Consider the following 18,999-nt stretch of genomic DNA (forward strand, 5'->3'; position numbering starts at 1 on the left):
AGGGGGGAGGTGGGGAAGAAGAGAGAGATAGGGGGGTGTGATGTGGAGTGGAAAGGTGTTTGACGTGTTGGCTTTTGTGTGTTGCGTTGGAGGGCCGCTGGAAGGGAAGTATACCAGAGACGGGAAGAACAAAAACAGTTAGATAAACAAGACACAGGAGATGCGGGCATTAGCTGCTTCATTAAAGCCGGAGTATAACAGGAAGGGAAATATATTTTTCATTTGGCATATTCTCTCATGTTGTCACCTTGTTTCAGCTGTCCTTCTGCAGTGCACTTTCATGTGGCTTCATCTGTTCGATAATGTCTGTTTCATGGCGTGAAGCTCACCGACATATCCCACTGTTGAAGCCTTCCAGTCCACAGGGCTTTAAACTCAATCACTCAATGAGTCACAGTCAAGCATAAAGGACAGTAGATGAGCCATGAATAGAGCCTCTGTGAGCCGCTTGATTGTTACATCCCCCAACATCCGCAATACTTAGCTACTATACACTAAACCCGACAACTTGGCTTGATTCCACGCCCTCCGACCATCTCCTTAACCATCTATTTTCTCGAATGCTTCCCCCTTCTGAGCAAATTACCGCAAGATTATCAACGCATCTCAACACCAAGACAAACCCAACGCAAAACACCCAGTAAGCTAATAAATACGCTTCATTGCCGGGCTTGGTCGCAAAGACATCGTGGGCTTTAGTGATTCCCCAAGAACATAAAGGCAAGGTGATGTATGACTCGGTTAATAGTTGGTGTCTTCGCTATTCGCTATGAACAGGTTAAAACACCCGCGCCCTCTTCCTTGGCATAATAAGTACTTTCTTCAAAGTATCAACAAGTTAGAGTGGGAAGCAGTGTTACCCCAGCCCACCGCCACTGGTTGGACTGCCCGGATGATACCCAACCGTCCTGAGAACCCCCTGCGGTCTTGCCCGATCATTATTCAGGAAGTACTGGATCGACTTGTTCCCATTCTCTTCGCGAAGCTCAAAGATGCCACCTCCATTCACCTCGTTGCCTTCAGTCTCGCAGATCATGAGCAGTTCGTCGAAATTTACCGGGGGTCCGTTGATGTGCAGTCGGTCAACCTGGGCTTTGATGTCCGCCAGTGGGATGAATCCCGTTCGCCCCTCGGCCGCTTGAGTATCATGCTCACCTAGGTCCTCGCATGCCTTGCGCATCATCTTGCGGAGAGTTAGGTGACGTGGCTCAGTAGGCCGCTCGAGAACACCTGGTATGCCAAAGTTGGCTCCTGGAGGGGGACCCCATGAGGAACCTACTGGGCTAGGCACGCCAAAGCCAGGAGGAGGTCCTGGGGGGAAAGGATGCGACTGAGGCGGCATGCCGAATGGTTGCGGTCCCCAAGGGTTTGGATGACTGGGGAACATGGGGTCCATTCCAAAAGCACCAAATCCTCCAGGTCGTGGCAATGATGATGCGGTTGGGAATCTCACCGGACGACCAGCAAAGTCGATCGGGTCATCTCCGTCATCTAGTAAGGCACTGCTTCCCAAATGCGTGTCCGGATCAGTCCTCGAAAAGTCCCTAGAAGGGGAAGAGCTTGACGGTCGTTGGCCATGGACAACACTGGCTGGGCGTCCTATTGGTGTCGGCTTTGAGACGGGTTGCGGTCCGCCACTCTCATGACTGCCAGAACCTTGGCGGGAATGCGTGGTACCGCCATTGCTTTGCATACCTGCCGGCCCCATCAGATGAGCCATTGGAGGGACAGGCGAGTCCAACGGCCCGGGAAAGCCAGGCGGGTGATGTTGATGTAGTGGAAATCCTCGGTTAGGACCAGGACCGCTTAGTCCAGGAGGCATTGATACAATCCCAGGAGGAGGTCTAAAGGCATTCATGGGTGAAAATGGTGGATCACGATGCATTGGACTACCAAATCCAGGTGGCGGCATCTGGCCCAAGCCAGGAGGAAACGGCATACTGCCGCCGCCGCCCATGGGCATACCAAACGGACTCGGATGCATCGGTACTGGCTTGCTGGGCTGCGCGCTCAAAGGTGACGCAGCGTGTTGTGATGCTTGCCCGCCGAATAGGTTTGGACCTGTGAGTCCCGACTTACTTGGTGGGCCAATGGGGCCTGGACTAGCCTGTATCGGCGTCAGGGGATGAGGTGATTGACTATGGCTCGGAGCGACCCCGGGTGGAAAACCAACACCTGATGTCTGGATGCCTGAGCTTTCCTGCTGAGAGGGCTGACGAGGACGAGCTGGTGTAGGGGCCATCGGCAAGGCTGGTGTAGCTACCGTGATTAGTGGAGATGCAAACGAGGCTGACGACTGTGCCAGAGCTGGAATAGCTGTCGCAGACTGCTGGGCTGGACGTTTGGGAAGCGTAACAGAAGGGGCCGTTGCAGCAGCAGCAGCCGCCGTAATAGCTGCAGCTTTTTGAGCTGCTCTCTCTTCCTTTTTGCGCTTCTCCTTGGTCTCCTTGGCCTGTTCTCTAGATTCACGCTCTGCTTTGGCCTTGGCCTCCTTCTCACGCTTATCACGCTCTTGCTGTTCTCGTCTTTCACGAGCTTCTCGCTCTTTCTGCTCCTTTTCCCTGAGTCGAGCCTCTTCGCGCGCCTTTTTCTCGCGTTCCTTAGCTTCACGAGCTTTGCGTTCATTTTCTTCCCGCTCGTGAATCTTGCGTTGTCGCTCAGCCTCCTTGCGTAGCCGTTCCTCCTCTTCAGCCTTCTTTTGAGCCTCTCTTCGCTTCCGCTTCTCCTCTGCTCTCTGCTTCGCCTCGGCCTGCTTGCGTTCTTCTTCCTCTTTACGTGCGGCTTCTTCGGCAGCCTTTTCGGCCTCCTTGCGAGCTTTCTCCTCAGCTAGAGCTTCCTTCTTCCGGGCCGCTCTATCTTTGCGTCGCTGGGCCTCCTTGGCCTTCTTGGCTTTGCGCTGTGCATCTTGTTGGTTCTCAGCCTCAATCTCCTCCAGAAGCTTGGCTTGACGCTCTTTGGCAACCTTCTCCCGATAGGCTGTGAGTACTCGCTGCTCAAACATGCGAGCAGCAAATATTTGGAACATCCGACGGCCCTCTTCCATGCGCTGCTCATCAGTCATGGGATCCTGTCCACCCATATTAGAATTCTGCACTCGAATGGGCCAGGAAAATCACAATTGTTGCCATACCTCTTCCTCTTCTTGGCTGTCGTACTCCTCCTCGTCTTCTTCATAGTCCTCATCCTCTTCATAGTCCTCCTCCTCGTCCTCAGGATCGGGCGGGGGGTGGCTGTGGCTGTAGCGGTCGCCATTCGTGTGCTCATAGTCTTGCTCACCAGGATGCAGCACCCGCTCTTGAGTGGCCATGCGCCGCTCGGCAAGCTGTTCCATCATCTCAATGAATTTTCTACCGTCATTTTTGAGCAAGTCGTCGGCCACGGTCAGGATGCCGCCTATAGAAGAGGAGCCATAAGCGTTATTGCCAGTCCCTGCATAGGGATAAGTCTGTAAAAAGGAGGGAAGTATGGGAAGTCTGTCCCTACCCTGCACTGTCAGGCTATTTCCGAAATTGAAGAAGTCGGAAGCGTATTCGGTTCGGTGCAGTTCGGATGGGTCGTGCTCATCGTCGCTGTATTCCTCGTCGTCTTCTTCCTCATCCTCCAACTCTTCTTCGCTGTACTCCTCCTCCCCCTCTTCCCCTTCATAGTCGACTTCCTCGCCCTCGCCTTCTTCATCCTCGTCCGCGTCGTCGTCGACGTGCTCCAAAATTCGACCGTGAGATGGTTGATGAGTGTATCTCGGCCCGCTTGGAAGACCGTGTGGTAGATTAGGTGGGATAGACGAAAAACTAATCGAGTGGTGGCGACTAAGTAGTGAGGAATTACTGGTCGTATGAGGATGGTTCGCATAGTGCTCCAGTTCTTCATAATAGGCGTCATAGAGCCCTTCCAATTCTTCCTCAATCGCCGTCCTTTTCCTCCCGCAAACCGAGCAACTGCAAGTTTGCTTCTGCTGCTCCTTCATCTTCTTGAGAACCGCATCTTTTTCGACCTTGACTAGGTTCTTGCGCTGCACCTCGTCTAGTCCAAGCCAGAATTCCTTGATTCGCTCCCGCTCCTCTTGAGAGCTGGTGTTCCAAATCTTTTCCTTCGACATCCCTCGGCCGTTGATATGTGACGTTGGTGGGGGACGGTGATCAACGTGGTTGCCATTCACCGACCCGTCAGCACTCGCCCCTGCAGCATTATTGTTTTTCTTCTTCTTTTTTTTCGCCTTCTTCGATTTCGCAGGCTGCCCGTTAGGAGTCCCGTTTGGAGATTGTTGGTTTTGGTCTCGAGAGTCTTGACCGGCATCCGCTTCCTCTTCGTCCTCGTCTTCATGCTGTTCGACATCGGCCGAGGGTTGGCCTTGAGGTGGCTGTGGACCACTGCGAGTCCCATTTGAAGGCTGACCAGTCTGTGCTTGCTGCTGTTGCTCAGCAGCGGCCTTGGCCGCAGCCTTTTCGCGCCTTTTCTGCTTCTTCCTGTTCACCGCTGGTGGAGCAGGTGGCGCCGGGGAGGCACATGTTGGAGAAGGTTGGGAAGATTCTACGGGCGTGCTGCCTTTAGGTACTGTGATGAACTTGGAACCATCCTTGTTGGTGTACTTGGCTGTCCCCTTCGCCGAGGGCGACTGAGAAGCTGCACTAGCAGCAACTGACGGGGCCGGGTTCCGATTGCCCTTCATCATCACCTAGTTCAATGCAACCTGAAGTAGATAAGTGACGAGGACATGTATTGAGATGGTCGCTTCGTGGAGTCGGCGAGTCGGATATGGCACGTGTCTGAAAGAGAAAAGCCGTCGTAGAACTAAGTGATTTGCTAGGTAAGCATAGGTAATATCGATGGGGCACAAGGTTCGGATTGTGTCAAAGTTCAAACGGTCGTTGCTCGAGGAGCTCTTCTGTCCTATTAGGTTGGTTGGGGGCAAGGGCAGTGTGATTCAATGGGGTGGAAAGAGCAAAACTGTAGTAGCGACCCAAAGAGCGACTTCGTTCGATTGTCGGTTGGGGAAATCAAAAGGGAGTCATGACTAGGCTCGGGGGCCGTCGCGGGCAGGGCAGGGTTGATGAGGGTTAATTGACGGAGGGGTCGACCACTCACTCTCACTTCAGGGTCCTCCACTGGCAGACGCTTGGGGTGTTGAGAGCTGCTAGATGAGAGCGCGAAAAAGGTGGCGGACGGAAGAGGGCGCGGGGTGGTAAAGACGCGACTCCGGGGCTCAGCGCGGGACAGGATGCAGCCCGAGAGATGTCGTGCGCTTCGGAGGTGATCAAGTTGTTCGGATGTTCAAGGTGCTCCTAGATTGCTTAGATTTGTGGTCCCGGCCCTGGAACTCCTCCAGTGCGGGCGCGCTGCCCAGAGCTCCCCGCTCCTATTGGCCCACCTGCTACACGTGACCTCAGCCTTGCTGTGTCGCTCCTGCCCTGTCTTCAATTTGCGACTTTAGATTTCCCGCTCCTCCCTTCAGCCGCGAAGAGAACACCACAAGGTTTTCATAGTACGGCTCATATTCTCCGCTCAATGGTTGTATGCCGATACAATCCTTCATACGGTAGTTTTGGCAGGCACTCTTGTGACCTAGTGCCATCAACCATCAACTAGACCTGTTCCCATTGGAGACTTTGGGCATATGAAATGTTGGGAGATCTCCCATCCCATCTGCCACAACATGACACGCTAGCTCGAATCTGTACCTATGTTCCTTTGCTGGTAAATACGATGAACCAACAAATTCGTGAACTCCAAGACGAGATGAACATCCATGACATGGATGCGATACGCCAACAATAATAAGCTGGAGGTCTCCAGCTTATTACCTTATTTGGTGCCTCTGAAAGGGCGCTCAGGGGCTAGGCTGTGAGCAATGCCGTCATCGCCACGTTAGGGCAGGTTGCTATAAGTGAGTGGGGGGAGTCGCGTGTATTGTGATAACCTCTAGTCATTCCTACGGCCGAGCATCATCATCATGCCCATCACTTCATAACACTTACTCCGTTCATACTCTCCACCCATCGTAGCTTCCTGTTGATCAGCAATGCTTCGAAACAAAAATAGGCGCTCGATTCGAGAGCAAATGTCGACCCTTAAACGATTTCCATGTGGCTTTCTCCCGGGCCAGCGGTACCGGTGGAAGCTAGATCTCTTGGCCTTCAAATGCAAGCGATGCTGCATCCGCACCGACTGCGATTGTTCACGACCACAAATCTTTGCTGACCTACCCCCCCTTTCGAGTGCCAACCGACCTGTTTCAAACACACCCTTGGCGGCTTCCTCTGCTCCACAGCTTCTTAGCACAAGAACCATATCATGGTGTAACAGACACTGAAGAGCTAATCTGTCTTGGCGCCGTGACCATGATACATTGTCTTCTCTCCATAATCACAACCTCGTTTACATAGGTCGTCAAGAATAGCTGATCCGGTCCAATGGAGTACTCCAGCTCCGTCAGCCGCTCCGTTCAGGGTGCCATGATTCGCGTGGGAGGCCGTATCGGGTGCGTATTGAGCATTGATGTCGTCGGGTACGAAGTTGTGAAAGGTGCACAGCCTCAGGGTCGCCCGCCTGCCCCCAGAGTTCAGCGCCGGTCGCCAACGGCTCAGTAGCCTATCAAAGCCATGGTGTGAGCATCCCGCGGCCGTTACGGCCCACTCGTCACTCGCGTCTCCCATGCACGGAGGAAGTTTGCTTTGGCCGAGTTGGGCTGTTGTGTGTGGTCTGTTTGGGTGTGCTGAGGTGTCTAGTCAGTCACCTAGTCTGAACAGATGTTTGATCCAGGTAGACTAGGTATTGTTGCTCGGTGCGTTCGGATGATGGTTTGCCAGTGACGACAGGAGTGACAGTTAAAATCGAACGGTGCTGTCGGGCCTGCTGGGCCCAGCAACTGGGGGAAAGTGGGGCATGGCACATCGTATCGCGCCCCAGGGCCGGCCGGGACGAGACGCTGCCAGTGGGAAGCTCCAGAGGCTAAACAGGGGGTCTGTTGGCGTGTTGGCGTTATGTAATCAGGCCTCAAGCCGCTATCAACCCATTGTTTCCCCTCGAAATTTCCTGGGCTACCGCTTACTGCTGGCCATGCATCCATACTGTGCCGGCTTCCTTTGAAAGACGAGCGGTCAGCCAGAGCAGTGTGCTTCTCTTATTTCTCTCCAGTTTTCGTCCATCCGCGACCAATTCAACCCCCTTCCCGAACCCATTGCGCACAACGAACGAGGCCCCAGAGCGAGACGACGCTCCTCCGATTCCCCCTTCCTCCTATCCCACACATCTGCCAACCATGGCCGCCATGCAAGAATCCGGACAGCACCAGACTGCCATCCGAAGGTACGTCCTGATCCACTCCATCCACCTTCTGCGATTCTGCCGGAGCCAGCACCGCGATCCCCTCAACCCCCCAATTGAGACCTTGCTGACTCGACCCGTTGTTCAGGAAGCTCGTTATCATCGGAGACGGTGCTTGCGGTAAAACCAGTTTGCTGAGCGTATTCACCCTCGGCTTCTTCCCCACAGTAAGCCCTCCTGGACTGACCCACGCTTCGTCGGTGTGTTGTTGATGCTAACATGGGTAAACACAGCACTATGTAAGTCCTAGTCGCCGAATTACCAATTCTACGAATCACCTACAAACTCCATGCCAATGTTTCCCGCCGATGTGGTCCTCCGGCCTTGCCTACTTCAACAACGCTAACCTACGTTACCACCCCCATAGATTCCAACCGTTTTCGAAAACTATGTGACCGACTGCAAAGTAGACGGCAAGAACGTACAACTCGCCCTCTGGGATACCGCCGGCCAGGAAGACTACGAGCGGTTACGGCCGCTAGCATACTCCAAAGCACACGTCATCCTGATAGGCTTTTCCATCGACACGCCAGATTCACTCGATAATGTTAAACACAAGGTGGGTTCCGCCGAAATCCCCTCCCCCCCCTCTTCCCCATGCTTCTTCTCGCATGCCCCCCCTCCCTCTTTCGGCCAACCCCCATGCTGCAAGACTCCGGGCTGCATCTAACGTCACCGTCATGGTGTTACGCTTGTACCACGCCGCAATCTCTTCTCCTCCCCATATTCGTCAATTGGCGTGGAAGAAGTCGGGATCTGCTGGGTGTTGTGCCTTGGTTTGGGAGGGAGCAAGCGAGCGCAAAGGAGAAAGGAGGAAGCATTTTTTGCTGACCGAGATAATGTGTAATACAGTGGGTGACAGAAGCACAAGAGAGATGTCCCGAGGTGCCGATCATCCTGGTAGGACTGAAGAAGGATCTCCGCGACGACCCAGTCGCCATTGAAGAGATGCGGAAGAAATCGCAGAGATTTATCACGCCGACCGAGGGCGAGCATGCCGCGAAAGAAATCGGCGCGCGCAAGTACCTCGAGTGCTCGAGTTTGACGGGCGAGGGCGTCGATGATGTGTTTGAGGCGGCCACGAGAGCGTCGCTGCTCATGTTTGAGAAGAGCGAGGGGGGCGGCTGCTGTGTCATTTTATGAGCAACGAACGCATCCGACATGTCGTGCTTCTCACGGGACAAGACCGATTTACGCCAGGAGGAGGACGGGATGGCATAGGTCTCTTTTGCAAGCCCCAGGTCGCGTTGGAAGTCGCATGAAGTAACAAGGCGGTTCAGGTCTGAGCAGCTTCGCTTCATGTTCATCATCGCCATCACTCCACCAACACACCACACTACACCACATACCACACCAGACGACATCACTGCCACCGCTTGGCCGGAACGAATAACATTCTTACTCAATCACCCCTCACAAACCGCCCTAAATCCGGCACAACAGTCCATACACACACGACATTTGACGTGTTGAAACGACGGGAGGGGGCGGGGGGAACCAAAAAGGCCAGCGAGTTTCTGTATTAATAACGGTTTTATAGAAGTTACTTTCGGCTTTGCTTTCTCTCTCTCTGGTTGTATCTTTCTCACTACTCTCAGTCGGAGGCTTTTTTCTCTCTCACGTATCGATCCAGGGAATGGGGGAAACAAGCGGGGAGGTGTTTTGTTTTCATTGTCTGTATTTTGTCATTTTTTTTATTAGTGTTCATCAAAGGGAAATGGGAGGGGCAGGTAGTGAAATTGGGTTTGGGCTGGGTTCTCTTTTCTCTTTTTCTGTTGTTTTGTTGCATGGAAAGCGAAACTGGGAATTTAATTATTTTGAACTGTGTTTTTGAGGGTTTTCTATCTTGAACTGCCGATGTCTCTGTTTCCTACCATATCTCCATTTCTTCTCTATGAGCAGGGTAATATGGAACATGTAAAAGCGTGGTGTTGTACGTGCGGCAGGGGTCGGTTGTGATTTATCGAATATTTTCTGTATTCAAGTCGAAAAAAAAAACAGATTGTGGACTCATCATGTCATGACCAAGTGAGATTTGTGAAGTGTGGTTGAGCTTGTTTATTTGCTGCTCTGAGCGCGATTTCCAAGTTTTTTTTTTTTTAGAAAAAAAAATGCCGAAAGCGTTTTCTTTTGTCGTGATGATACATGATATTTTATACAACTTCTCTCTCCACACATCTCAAAATATATCAGGGTATATACACCCACCCACTGACTCACGCTCCCAATTCCCATCTCTCAACATCTTCCAAATCTAGGCCGAATCTACTACTCAATCCCTCTTCCACTCATGATCCCACGGCACCCTCGCCGGCGTCTCTGTCTGCGCCCTAGCATACTCAATTGGCACCCCCTTGAGCCCGTAAACGCCCTTCTTCTCCATCGCCATCCTAAACAGATACCCCTCCTCCCTCGTCCCTGGCCCGCTCGTCAGCCTCAGCTCCTCGCAGGCGCGGTTCATGGACTGGTACTGCCTCATCCAGTTCCTCTCGCGGGCCTCGCGCTGCTGGCGGCGAAAGAGTAGCCAGGCGCGGTGGATGGTCCAGTGGCGGAGGTAGCGGTTGCGGGCCATGCGGAGGGGGGCGGGGATGCGTTGAGGGGAGAGGATGGCGAAGTGGCGGAGGAGGTTGATCATGCGGGGGTCGCGGACTACTTCTCCTTTCTTCTTGGAGCGGCGGGTTGGTTGGTTTTTGTTGGCTGAGGAGGAGCCCTTGCCTGGTTTGGAGCCGGGGCCGAGTTTGGCGATGGAGGATTTGGAGAGGGCGAGGCTTGGGGGGGTGGTGGTTAGGGGGCGGCATTGTTGGATGGGGAGGGGGGGTGGGCGGGTGAAGAGGCGGGTTGTGAGGGCCCTGAGGGAGGGGAGGAAGGTCTTGGTTGACATGGTGATTGTTGTTAAAAGGGGATGAATTTGCGGGTCGAGTTTTCGGGTTTGGAAGGGGGGATCGTTTCTCAAGGACGGATTTCTTGGGGCGGCCGTTGGTGAGGATGGCGACGCCTTTGCGGTTCGGGGGAGGGGGTGAGGTTGTTGGGATATATCTCGAAAGGAATTGCTCGGAACTAGGTTGCAGTGGGCTTGTTCGATCGTGGGAGCGGTCGGTAGGTTCCTGATCTGCCGGTCTCGCAGTGGGGAGATCGCGAGTCTTGAGAGGTGCGAGTTTGGGTCGCTTTCCAGGAGGGTTGTCGTCGGAAGGGTCGGTGGTATCCAGTGGCCTCTTTTTCTTGGTGCTGTCCCCGGTGGAAAGTTTCCTTATCTTCGTGGACCCGACGAAGACTGGTGTTTATCGCGGACGAGGGGACTCGATTGACCACTGCGGGGGCTCCGAGTCGCAAGGTGTTCGTGGTGCTCGCGGTAAAAATGATGAAAAGTTGAGTGCTCCTGTGGGTCCCCGCACAACAGCTGCCTCTCGAGCGGTGATTGGCTGCTGGATTGCCGGCCGCCTAGAAATCTGGTTTGGCAGGCACCCTGCCCACAAAATAATTGCGACACCAAATACAAACCGCCTTTTCACACACGCCTTTCTCTCCCAAAAAAGTATTTAAAAGCCAAAAAAAGGACTAGAAGGATATAGTACCTCAGGACTACTCCTGTTCAAAATTTTGGAAGCTTTTAACTAAACTACAGTTGAGATATGGCTGGTGAGAATTAGTGGTTCCTGTGTAAGTGACCGCGATTTGGGTGGTTTGGTGTCTTGGTTAATTTGTGGGCAGGGTGGCAAGGACCCATTCCCGTTTCCTTATCGTTATCACTTACACCCTCTTCACTTCCACTTCCGCTCACAGTGATTCAGTCAAGGGTGATGTTTTCTGGCTTGCAATACAACAACACATGCGTGTTGACTGATGAGACGCTGTTTAAAGCATAGATAGTCCCTCTCTATTCATCCTCTCTGTGTAATGCTTAAGCAGAATATCGAAATTGGTACCAGATGCAGCTTGGAGTAAAGGGATAAACGAATTCCACTCAAGTTGATACGAGCGAAAGCCCCAAATATTGTTCTTTTGCAGCTTGTAAACCAACCAGGAAGCCGCGGCATATGTATCCGTCGCTCTTGAGGTCTGGCAAACTGCTATAAGCTGGGCAGGACGAACCTTTCGCGTGATCATAGTCGTCTCGTCCCAAAAGCCGACAATCTAAGTTTCCACAGCTCAGGCAGATATTGTCGACTTGGCTGATTTGATTCTGTCTCAGCCTCAATCCGATCCGCTCAAGTTCGAATAGAAGCGATTTTTACTGGACAGCCGGATTAAAAGCCAATAGAGATAACCATCCCGAAAATTGCCGGCTGGACTGCGTACATGAACCACCGAAAGTAATGTCTGGAAATTTGCTGGATTTGGCTTTCGTACCTCAGGTACCTCTTGAGAGTGTACCTTATCTTGGGGTTCTTTGCTACCCGGAAGACGTGGTCGCCGGGCTGGTGTCCCGTGAGCCGGATGTCTTCTCGAAAGGTAGCAGCGACTTTTGCCCTTCGAATTCGAACTCCTTGGATGTGAACGGAGAAATGTGAGATCTCATCGCCCACATACGCAAGACCTCTTCCAGAAGAACATTGCTGGCGCTGGCGTATTTAGCTCATTCTCGCGAGCTACCTCGCGCGACTACACTGTAAACTGGTGAGCCTGAACCAGGCTGGCCCAGCGTGCGGAGGCGTCTGTTCGCTGCTGCGACATCGCGGTGCCTGTTGTTGCTGTTATTAATGGTATTGATTCTGTTACTGCTGTTGGTGCTGTTGCCGGGGATCCTGTTATTATAGGTGATCGTGATTGGTGCTGGTCGTAGGGTTGTGACTTGCTGGTTTGTACTGCGTCTCTTATCATACAAGATTGAATTTAAAAGTCGAAGGCCTTGAGGAACATACCGTTTTTCTTCAAAAAATAAAAAATAAAAAAAGGCTGATACTAGAAAATGAGAGTATACGATAGACTTTAAGGTAAATATCGCTTTTGAGAACTTCAATACTAGTAGCTCTGGAACATAAGTATTAAGTTTGCAATACAATGCTAGAGTTGCTTTCAGAGCCTGAGGTAAAATGACCCCACAGCCAGTCCCGGTGACCAGTTTTTGGTCTGTTTCGGTTTTGTCATGGATTCACGACGACAACGTGGGTAAGATACTTCACCAAAGCCGGTTTTCAGCGCCTTCTGTTAAACTGTGCTAGCAAGGACATCGAGGATGAAAATGCCCGGTTGCGTTGACTGTGATGTTTGAATTGATGTAGACCATGAGGAACGCATCTTTTCTTTCCTTGAAGTGACCGGCTCCATCCGAACACTTCAAAACTAACTAGATACCACTGAATGAGAAAAAGAAGAAGTTATCTTCTAGAGTAGCTATAATATAAAGCCAAATGTTCGGTGCCTCTAGGCTATCGAGCGGTGTCAAACTTTGAATGACATCAAGGGATATTGTCGAAACGACTCGTCCACTGCGTCTGTGGGAGTATAGATATGGGAAATGGGCTTGCTAGAACTCCCGTGAACAGCTTGATTTGCTGATAGCTAACTCTTTGTAGGTAATCAGTGCTAGGTGGAAGCCAGGCCGGTAACACCCAGACGAACCTGCCTGCCCGATTGTTGCCTCCGTAACTAGGAGAGACGCGAAACCAAGCTTATAAGATTGTGTTTGGTTCCACATAACAACAAAACAGACAGGGCGTATGGTCTAGTGGTACGACGTCTCATTTGCAAATAATTGTTCGTTGCTCTGAAACTGTTCCAATTCTGTAAAAGTTGCATGGCTTGAATGATACACGGCTCCTTGAGAAGGTCCCGGGTTCAAACCCCGGTACGTCCAATCCCTTTTGCAGTTTTCTGCCTTTTTGGTTTACTTCACCAGTGGTAATGTCTGTGCTTGATTTTACACAACCTCACAGTGTGTTATAACATAATAGATGGCATTCCAATGATATATCTAGGTAGGTACCTAAGCATCCACCGTTCTCATCATGACCATAGCTACCCTAATGAATCATCTTGACTAGGCATCGAAATAAAATTCAGCCACCAGCAGGACCCATCCTAGTGTTTTAATCAAGAACTGAAAGTAGACCTTTTATAGTCAAGTGATTTTCGAGCTCGCGGTTATGAGATACCTGCTGGAAAGTATTCAAGTAGGTAGTCTTTGGAACTTCTTTCTGAAGCAAACCTCCCGTAGCGTCGTAGTTGATTTGCCTTGCCATTTCTTCGGCTAGTTTACCAACAACAGGTGCCGATCAATACAACTTCATGAGTGGACAGTCTTCTCACTTTGATAGAAAATTATGTCTCGTTATACTAACCGCTGTCAATTTGATTGAGGCGCCATCAACTACCTGTATGTGGATAACCAAAGGAATATGGCACGAACACTATATACCTACTTAATACCGTCTTGAAATGATCGCTGCTATAGGAGGACGGGTCTCCAATAGGAGCCTAAAAGAAGCCTACCAAATGTGTAGTGAATAGGATGTAAGTAGTTCAGGAAGATATTTGTCGGTCCTATGTTTTCAGGGGATCCGTACGTGTCCAAAGGTTGCCATCCAATCCCGCAAAACCCCGGGCATTTTACCGAACTGAATGGATTTGATAGAGTAATTGACAAGGAACCCCCACGCAGCCTGAGCGATCTCGCGAGCCAGGACTGCATGATGGACAGTTGACAGTCAGGGTCTGGGATAAATCCTTGACGAGGTTGACACTGACACATGCGTCCCTGAGCGAGTTCCGGTTGAATGTGAGGATACGACGGTTATCTAGGTATCTTCCTCAGATATATAGATGGTTCAGGGTAATAAGGAGAAGAAGGAAATATCAAAGTTTTACTCGAGATATGAGAGAATTAAAGCCGTGAATATGCTCGTCTTTAACATGAAGCGTCGTTTCGCTCTCGCGCTGCCCCTCTATGCGATAAGAGAAGTGCACTGGTTGGATAAGAGAACCAGCCAATTGTGTGGAGAAGCGCAAAAATAAAGTGGGTTTTGCTCTCTGCCCCGCCATCATAAAAACTCGAAAGTGCCACCACCACCCCACCTCCAGACTCGCAGCTCGCTCGATGACTCTGTATCCATTCCAGTGAGCTTTGGCTCTCTGCAGTCGTCCACCCCCTATATTTGAGCTGACCTCCCCCCCCCCACCGGTTGTTATTGCTCCCTCTTCTGTGTCATCGCAATCACCGCAAACGATGGCGCACCTCACCCTCGCAGGTGACTCCTGCTTCACGGCCTCCGAGGCCCAGAAGCTCAAAGATCAGATCAACAAGATAGCGCCCATCAAGGTGTCCAAGCTCGCCGGCTCCTGGATCTACTACGCCCACATCAACGGCGACGCCAATGCCGCGAAGCAAACCCTCTCCCAGTTTCTCCCACTCTCCGGCTCATCCACTCCTCCTCTCACTCACATCGGTTACGGCCGCCAATGGTTCGTGACACCGCGATATCTCTCACCATGGAGCTCCAAGGCCACCATGATTGCCCATGTTTGCGGCTTCGAGAACCAGATTCAGCGGATAGAGCGCGGACGCATCATCACCATCGAGTTTGATCAGCCTTATAACGACAAGACTGTTCCATTCAAGGATGTTCTGCATGATCGCATGACCGAGCACCTTACAACAGAAGAGCCAGATCTCAACACCATGTTTGCCGAAAGCGAGCCCGCTCCTTTGGAGATCGTTGACATATTTGCCGAAGGCCGGGACCCGGTCCAGGTGCTCAATGAGTACAACAAGGCTCGCGGCCTGGCCCTGGATCAGTCTGAAGTGGAGTACTTGGTGGAGCAGTTCACCAAGCTGGGCCGCCCTCCCCATGATATCGAGCTCTTCATGTTTGCTCAGGTCAACTCGGAGCACTGCCGTCACAAGCAGTTCAACGCCAACTGGACTATCGATGGCATCACTAAGGAGCACAGCTTGTTTGGCATGATCAGGAATACCCACAAGGCCACCCCTGATTTCACCGTTTCGGCTTACAGCGACAATGCGGCTGTCATTCAGGGTGAAAACGCCAACCTGTGGGCCCCTGACTACTCTACTGGCTCCTGGAAGTTGAACAAGGAGCTTATTCACGTTCTCGCCAAGGTTGAGACACACAACCACCCGACCGCCATTGCCCCTTTCCCCGGAGCTGCCACTGGCTCTGGTGGTGAGATTCGCGATGAGGGTGCCGTTGGCAGGGGCTCCATGCCCAAGGCTGGTCTCTGCGGTTTCTGGGTCTCTGATTTGCATATCCCCGAGCACAAGGCGCCCTGGGAAATCGATGTCGGTCGCCCTGCTCACTACGCCAGCAGTCTTGACATCATGTTGGAGGCCCCCATTGGAAGTGCCCGGTTCAACAACGAATTCGGTCGCCCATGCTTGACCGGTACTTTCAGAACTCTCCTTACTGCCGATGACACCAAGGCCGAGGGCGAGTTCCGTGGCTACCACAAGCCTATCATGATTGCTGGTGGCGTCGGTACTGTGAGAGAGAAGCACGCCCTCAAGGATCCCAAGGATGTTCAGGAGGGCGCTCATGTTATCGTCCTCGGTGGACCTGCCATGTTGATTGGTCTGGGTGGTGGTGCTGCGTCCAGTAACGCTTCCGGAGAGGGTAACGCCGACCTTGATTTTGACAGTGTGCAGCGTGGCAACCCTGAAATGGAACGCCGTGCACAGATGGTCATCAACACTTGCGTCGCTCTCGGAGACCACAATCCCATTGCCATGATTCACGACGTTGGTGCTGGTGGTCTTTCGAATGCTCTACCTGAGCTCGTCAAGGATGCTGGCTTTGGTGGAAGATTCGAGCTTCGCCAGGTCGAGTGCGTCGATCGCGGCATGAGCCCTCTCCAGATTTGGTGCAACGAAGCCCAGGAGCGCTATGTCATCCTGGTGAACAGCGATGGCATGGAGCGCTTCACTGCTATCTGCAGTAAGTTTGATTTATTTTTCAGAGTCGCATTGTGCTCTTGACTGACTGGGCAATAGGACGTGAACGCTGCGGTTTCTCTGATGTCGGAACTGTCTTGTCCAAGGAAGAGGACGGTGTCTCTAGACTGGTTCTTAGCGACAAGGAGTCGAAGGAGTACCCCCGTCCTATTGATGTCCCTATGGACGTTCTTTTTCCCAAGGGCCGCAAGCTCGAGCGCATTGTCAGCTCCAAGAAGCCTACCTGGCCCGTTTTCGAGCCCGTCGCCAGCCTCAAGGCTGCTCTTGGTGATGCTGCCAGCGACGCCGATCTTTTCAAGCAAGCTGTCCAGAGAGTATTCTGGCTGCCTTCCGTTGGCTCCAAGTCATTCCTCATCACCATCGCCGATCGCACCGTCGGTGGTCTTACCATTCGCGACCAAATGGTTGGCCCATGGCAGACACCAGTTGCTGACGTCGCCGTCACGGCTACTTCGTTCAGCTTGAACGGTATGAAGACTGGTGAGGCGATGGCCATGGGTGAGAAGCCAACACTGGCTTTGATCTCTCCTGCTGCCTCCGCCAGAATGGCTGTTGCCGAGAGTTTGTTGAACCTCGGTGCTGCCGATATCAAGGGTGGCTCCTACAGAGGCGATCTCAAGCGTGTGAAGCTTTCCGCCAACTGGATGGCCGCTGTCAACCACCCCGGCGAGGGTGCTGCTCTCTACGAGGCTGTCGAGGCCATCGGTATGGAGCTCTGCCCTAAGCTCGGCGTCAGCATTCCTGTTGGCAAGGACTCCACCTCGATGAAGGCCAGCTGGAAGGACGGGGAGACTAAGAAGAGTGTTACCGCTCCCGTGTCGGTCGTCATTTCTGCCTTTACCCTGGTTGAGGATGTTCGCCGTACCTGGACTCCCCAGCTTCGCCGCGTTGAGGATGTCGGCGAGACTGTGCTCCTCTATGTCGACTTGGCCCAAGGCCACAAGGCTCTTGGCGGCTCTGCTCTTGCCCAGGCTTTTGGTGCCATCGGCCACGAAGCCCCAGATGTCCGTGATGTGGATCTCCTCAAGGATTACTTTGACGCCCTTGCCCAGCTTCACGAGAGCGGCATCGTTCTTGCCTACCACGATGTCTCTGATGGTGGCCTTGTCACCACCATCGCTGAGATGATGTTCGCTGGTCGCTGCGGCGTTGATGTCATGATGGATGGTGTTGCCAAGTCTGGCAGCCTTGCTGACATGACCGAGGCTCTGTTCCACGAAGAGTTGGGTGCCGTCTTCCAGGTTCGCGCTTCAGACGAGACCAACTTTAAGAGATGCTTCGCCACTTGTGGCCCTCCTGCAGGGCTCATCAAGAAGATTGGTGTTGTCCAGGACTCGTCTAAGCAGAACCTCAACATCCGTTACGGAGAGGGTGCTCCCTTCGCCAGCCTTGACAGAGCCGAGATGCAGCAATGGTGGTCCAAGGTCTCTTACGAGATGCAGAAGCTCAGAGACGACCCCTCCTGCGCCGAGTCTGAGTATGCCACCATTGCTGACTCTGCCGACCCCGGTCTTTCTTACAACCTGACCTTCTCGCCTGCCGAGAACATTGTTCCTCTGACCGCCTCGATTACTGGCTTCTTCGGCAAGAGCCCTCGCGTTGCCATCCTTCGCGAGCAAGGTGTCAACGGCTACGCCGAAATGGCTTTCGCTTTCCGCGCTGCTGGCTTCGACGCTGTCGATATCCACATGACCGACATCATCAACGGCCGGTCCCTGGCCGACTTTGTCGGTCTCGCCGCCTGCGGTGGCTTCTCCTTTGGTGACGTTCTCGGCGCCGGCCAGGGTTGGGCCAAGTCCATCCTCCTCCACGAAAAGTCCCGCAAGGAGCTCGCCGAGTTCTTCCAGCGCAAGGATACCTTCGCTCTCGGTGTCTGCAACGGTTGCCAGATGCTTTCCCGCTTAAAGGAGCTCATCCCCGGCGCCGAGGACTTCCCCGCCTTTGTCCAGAACAACTCTAACCAGTTCGAGGCCCGTTACAGCATGGTCAAGATCGAGGACAACCCGTCCAACCCCTCTGTCTTCTTCAACGGCATGAACGGCTCCTCCCTGCCCATCGTTGTTTCTCACGGCGAGGGCCGCGCCGAGTTCCAGAGCCAGCAGCAGTTCCAGAGCTTGACTGAGTCGGGTGGCATTCCCATCAAATACGTCGACAATAGACTCGAGGTCACCGAGACATACCCCTACAACCCCAACGGCAGCCCTGGCGGTATCGCCGGTGTTGCTAGCAGGGATGGGAGGGTGTTGGCTATGATGCCTCACCCCGAGAGAACCATCATGGCGGATGTGACGAGCTACGTGCCCAGGGAGGATGTTGAGCAGTGGGGCGAGTTTGGTCCTTGGTTGAGGATGTTTAGGAGTGCTAGACGCTGGGTTGGGTAGATAGCCTTACCTGAGGCCGGCTTGATTGAAATGAAATAAACGAACAAAAATAGACATTGAGGTGTTTTGCTGGCGGAGGCGTTTATGGGGATATATGGTGTAGGGGGTTTGTGTCATAAAAAGAAAATGGGAGGCATACATTTGTTGGGTGGGTGGGTTTGATTTTGTTTTCTTTTTATGAGGAGGGAAGTAAAAGGGTATTGGAATGAATGTAACTAGATGAAAATCAAAGAGATGGAATAGGGCTGGCTAGATCTCTGTGTAAATAGGCACTAAATGGTTATCACGGTGTGAGATGCATTACTGTTTCCTTTTTGATCGGGTCTACCTTATGTGAGTAACTGAATCTTGAACTCTGTCACCTGTTGTTGGACATTAGATACCCGAGGTTGT

General features: G+C 52.6%; 4 protein-coding genes and 1 non-coding gene across 5 annotated transcripts; 3 read left to right on the top strand and 2 right to left on the bottom strand.

Annotated features, from left to right (window-relative positions):
- Window positions 1–326: 326 nt before the first annotated feature.
- Window positions 327–5,304, bottom strand: NST1 (Stress response protein nst1). Its single transcript, XM_062877456.1, has 4 exons — window positions 5,083–5,304; window positions 3,484–4,788; window positions 3,131–3,429; window positions 327–3,067 (listed from the first exon to the last, which is right to left on the bottom strand). The coding sequence occupies exons 2-4, from the start codon at window positions 4,667–4,669 to the stop codon at window positions 857–859; spliced, it is 3,696 nt and encodes a 1,231-aa protein (XP_062733227.1). The 5' UTR covers window positions 4,670–4,788; window positions 5,083–5,304; the 3' UTR covers window positions 327–856.
- A 672-nt stretch (window positions 5,305–5,976) lies between these two features.
- On the top strand, window positions 5,977–9,334 carry RHO2 (Rho GTPase). Its single transcript, XM_062877457.1, has 5 exons — window positions 5,977–7,302; window positions 7,409–7,487; window positions 7,554–7,559; window positions 7,688–7,879; window positions 8,173–9,334. Exons 1-5 carry the CDS (start codon window positions 7,256–7,258, stop codon window positions 8,461–8,463), a joined length of 615 nt encoding a protein of 204 aa, XP_062733228.1. The 5' UTR covers window positions 5,977–7,255; the 3' UTR covers window positions 8,464–9,334.
- A 258-nt stretch (window positions 9,335–9,592) lies between these two features.
- On the bottom strand, window positions 9,593–10,201 carry QC761_303120 (uncharacterized protein; the record flags this gene model as incomplete). Its single annotated transcript, XM_062877458.1, has 1 exon — window positions 9,593–10,201. The coding sequence occupies one exon, from the start codon at window positions 10,199–10,201 to the stop codon at window positions 9,593–9,595; it is 609 nt and encodes a 202-aa protein (XP_062733229.1).
- A 2,770-nt stretch (window positions 10,202–12,971) lies between these two features.
- Window positions 12,972–13,114, top strand: QC761_0050760. The gene has a single exon. It is a non-coding gene; the product is annotated as a tRNA-Ala (tRNA).
- Window positions 13,115–14,300: 1,186 nt separating this feature from the next.
- ADE6 (phosphoribosylformylglycinamidine synthase) lies at window positions 14,301–18,924 on the top strand. The gene is made up of 2 exons (XM_062877459.1): window positions 14,301–16,208; window positions 16,265–18,924. Exons 1-2 carry the CDS (start codon window positions 14,483–14,485, stop codon window positions 18,604–18,606), a joined length of 4,068 nt encoding a protein of 1,355 aa, XP_062733230.1. The 5' UTR covers window positions 14,301–14,482; the 3' UTR covers window positions 18,607–18,924.
- Window positions 18,925–18,999: the final 75 nt, after the last annotated feature.

The sequence above is a fragment of the Podospora bellae-mahoneyi genome, chromosome 3 (assembly GCF_035222275.1).
Source record: "Podospora bellae-mahoneyi strain CBS 112042 chromosome 3, whole genome shotgun sequence".
In the NCBI taxonomy this organism is placed as follows: domain Eukaryota; kingdom Fungi; phylum Ascomycota; class Sordariomycetes; order Sordariales; family Podosporaceae; genus Podospora; species Podospora bellae-mahoneyi.

Coding starts and splice junctions, on each gene's coding strand:
- NST1 (XM_062877456.1), bottom strand. CDS start 4,669: ATGATGAAGGGCAATCGGAACCCGGCCCCGTCAGTTGCTGCTAGTGCA. Junction 3,430..3,483: donor AAATAGCCTGACAGTGCAGG/GTAGGGACAGAC, acceptor ATCCCTATGCAG/GGACTGGCAATAACGCTTAT. Junction 3,068..3,130: donor ACAGCCAAGAAGAGGAAGAG/GTATGGCAACAA, acceptor ATGGGTGGACAG/GATCCCATGACTGATGAGCA.
- ADE6 (XM_062877459.1), top strand. CDS start 14,483: ATGGCGCACCTCACCCTCGCAGGTGACTCCTGCTTCACGGCCTCCGAG. Junction 16,209..16,264: donor GCGCTTCACTGCTATCTGCA/GTAAGTTTGATT, acceptor ACTGGGCAATAG/GACGTGAACGCTGCGGTTTC.
- RHO2 (XM_062877457.1), top strand. CDS start 7,256: ATGGCCGCCATGCAAGAATCCGGACAGCACCAGACTGCCATCCGAAG. Junction 7,303..7,408: donor CACCAGACTGCCATCCGAAG/GTACGTCCTGAT, acceptor CCCGTTGTTCAG/GAAGCTCGTTATCATCGGAG. Junction 7,880..8,172: donor TCGATAATGTTAAACACAAG/GTGGGTTCCGCC, acceptor TGTGTAATACAG/TGGGTGACAGAAGCACAAGA.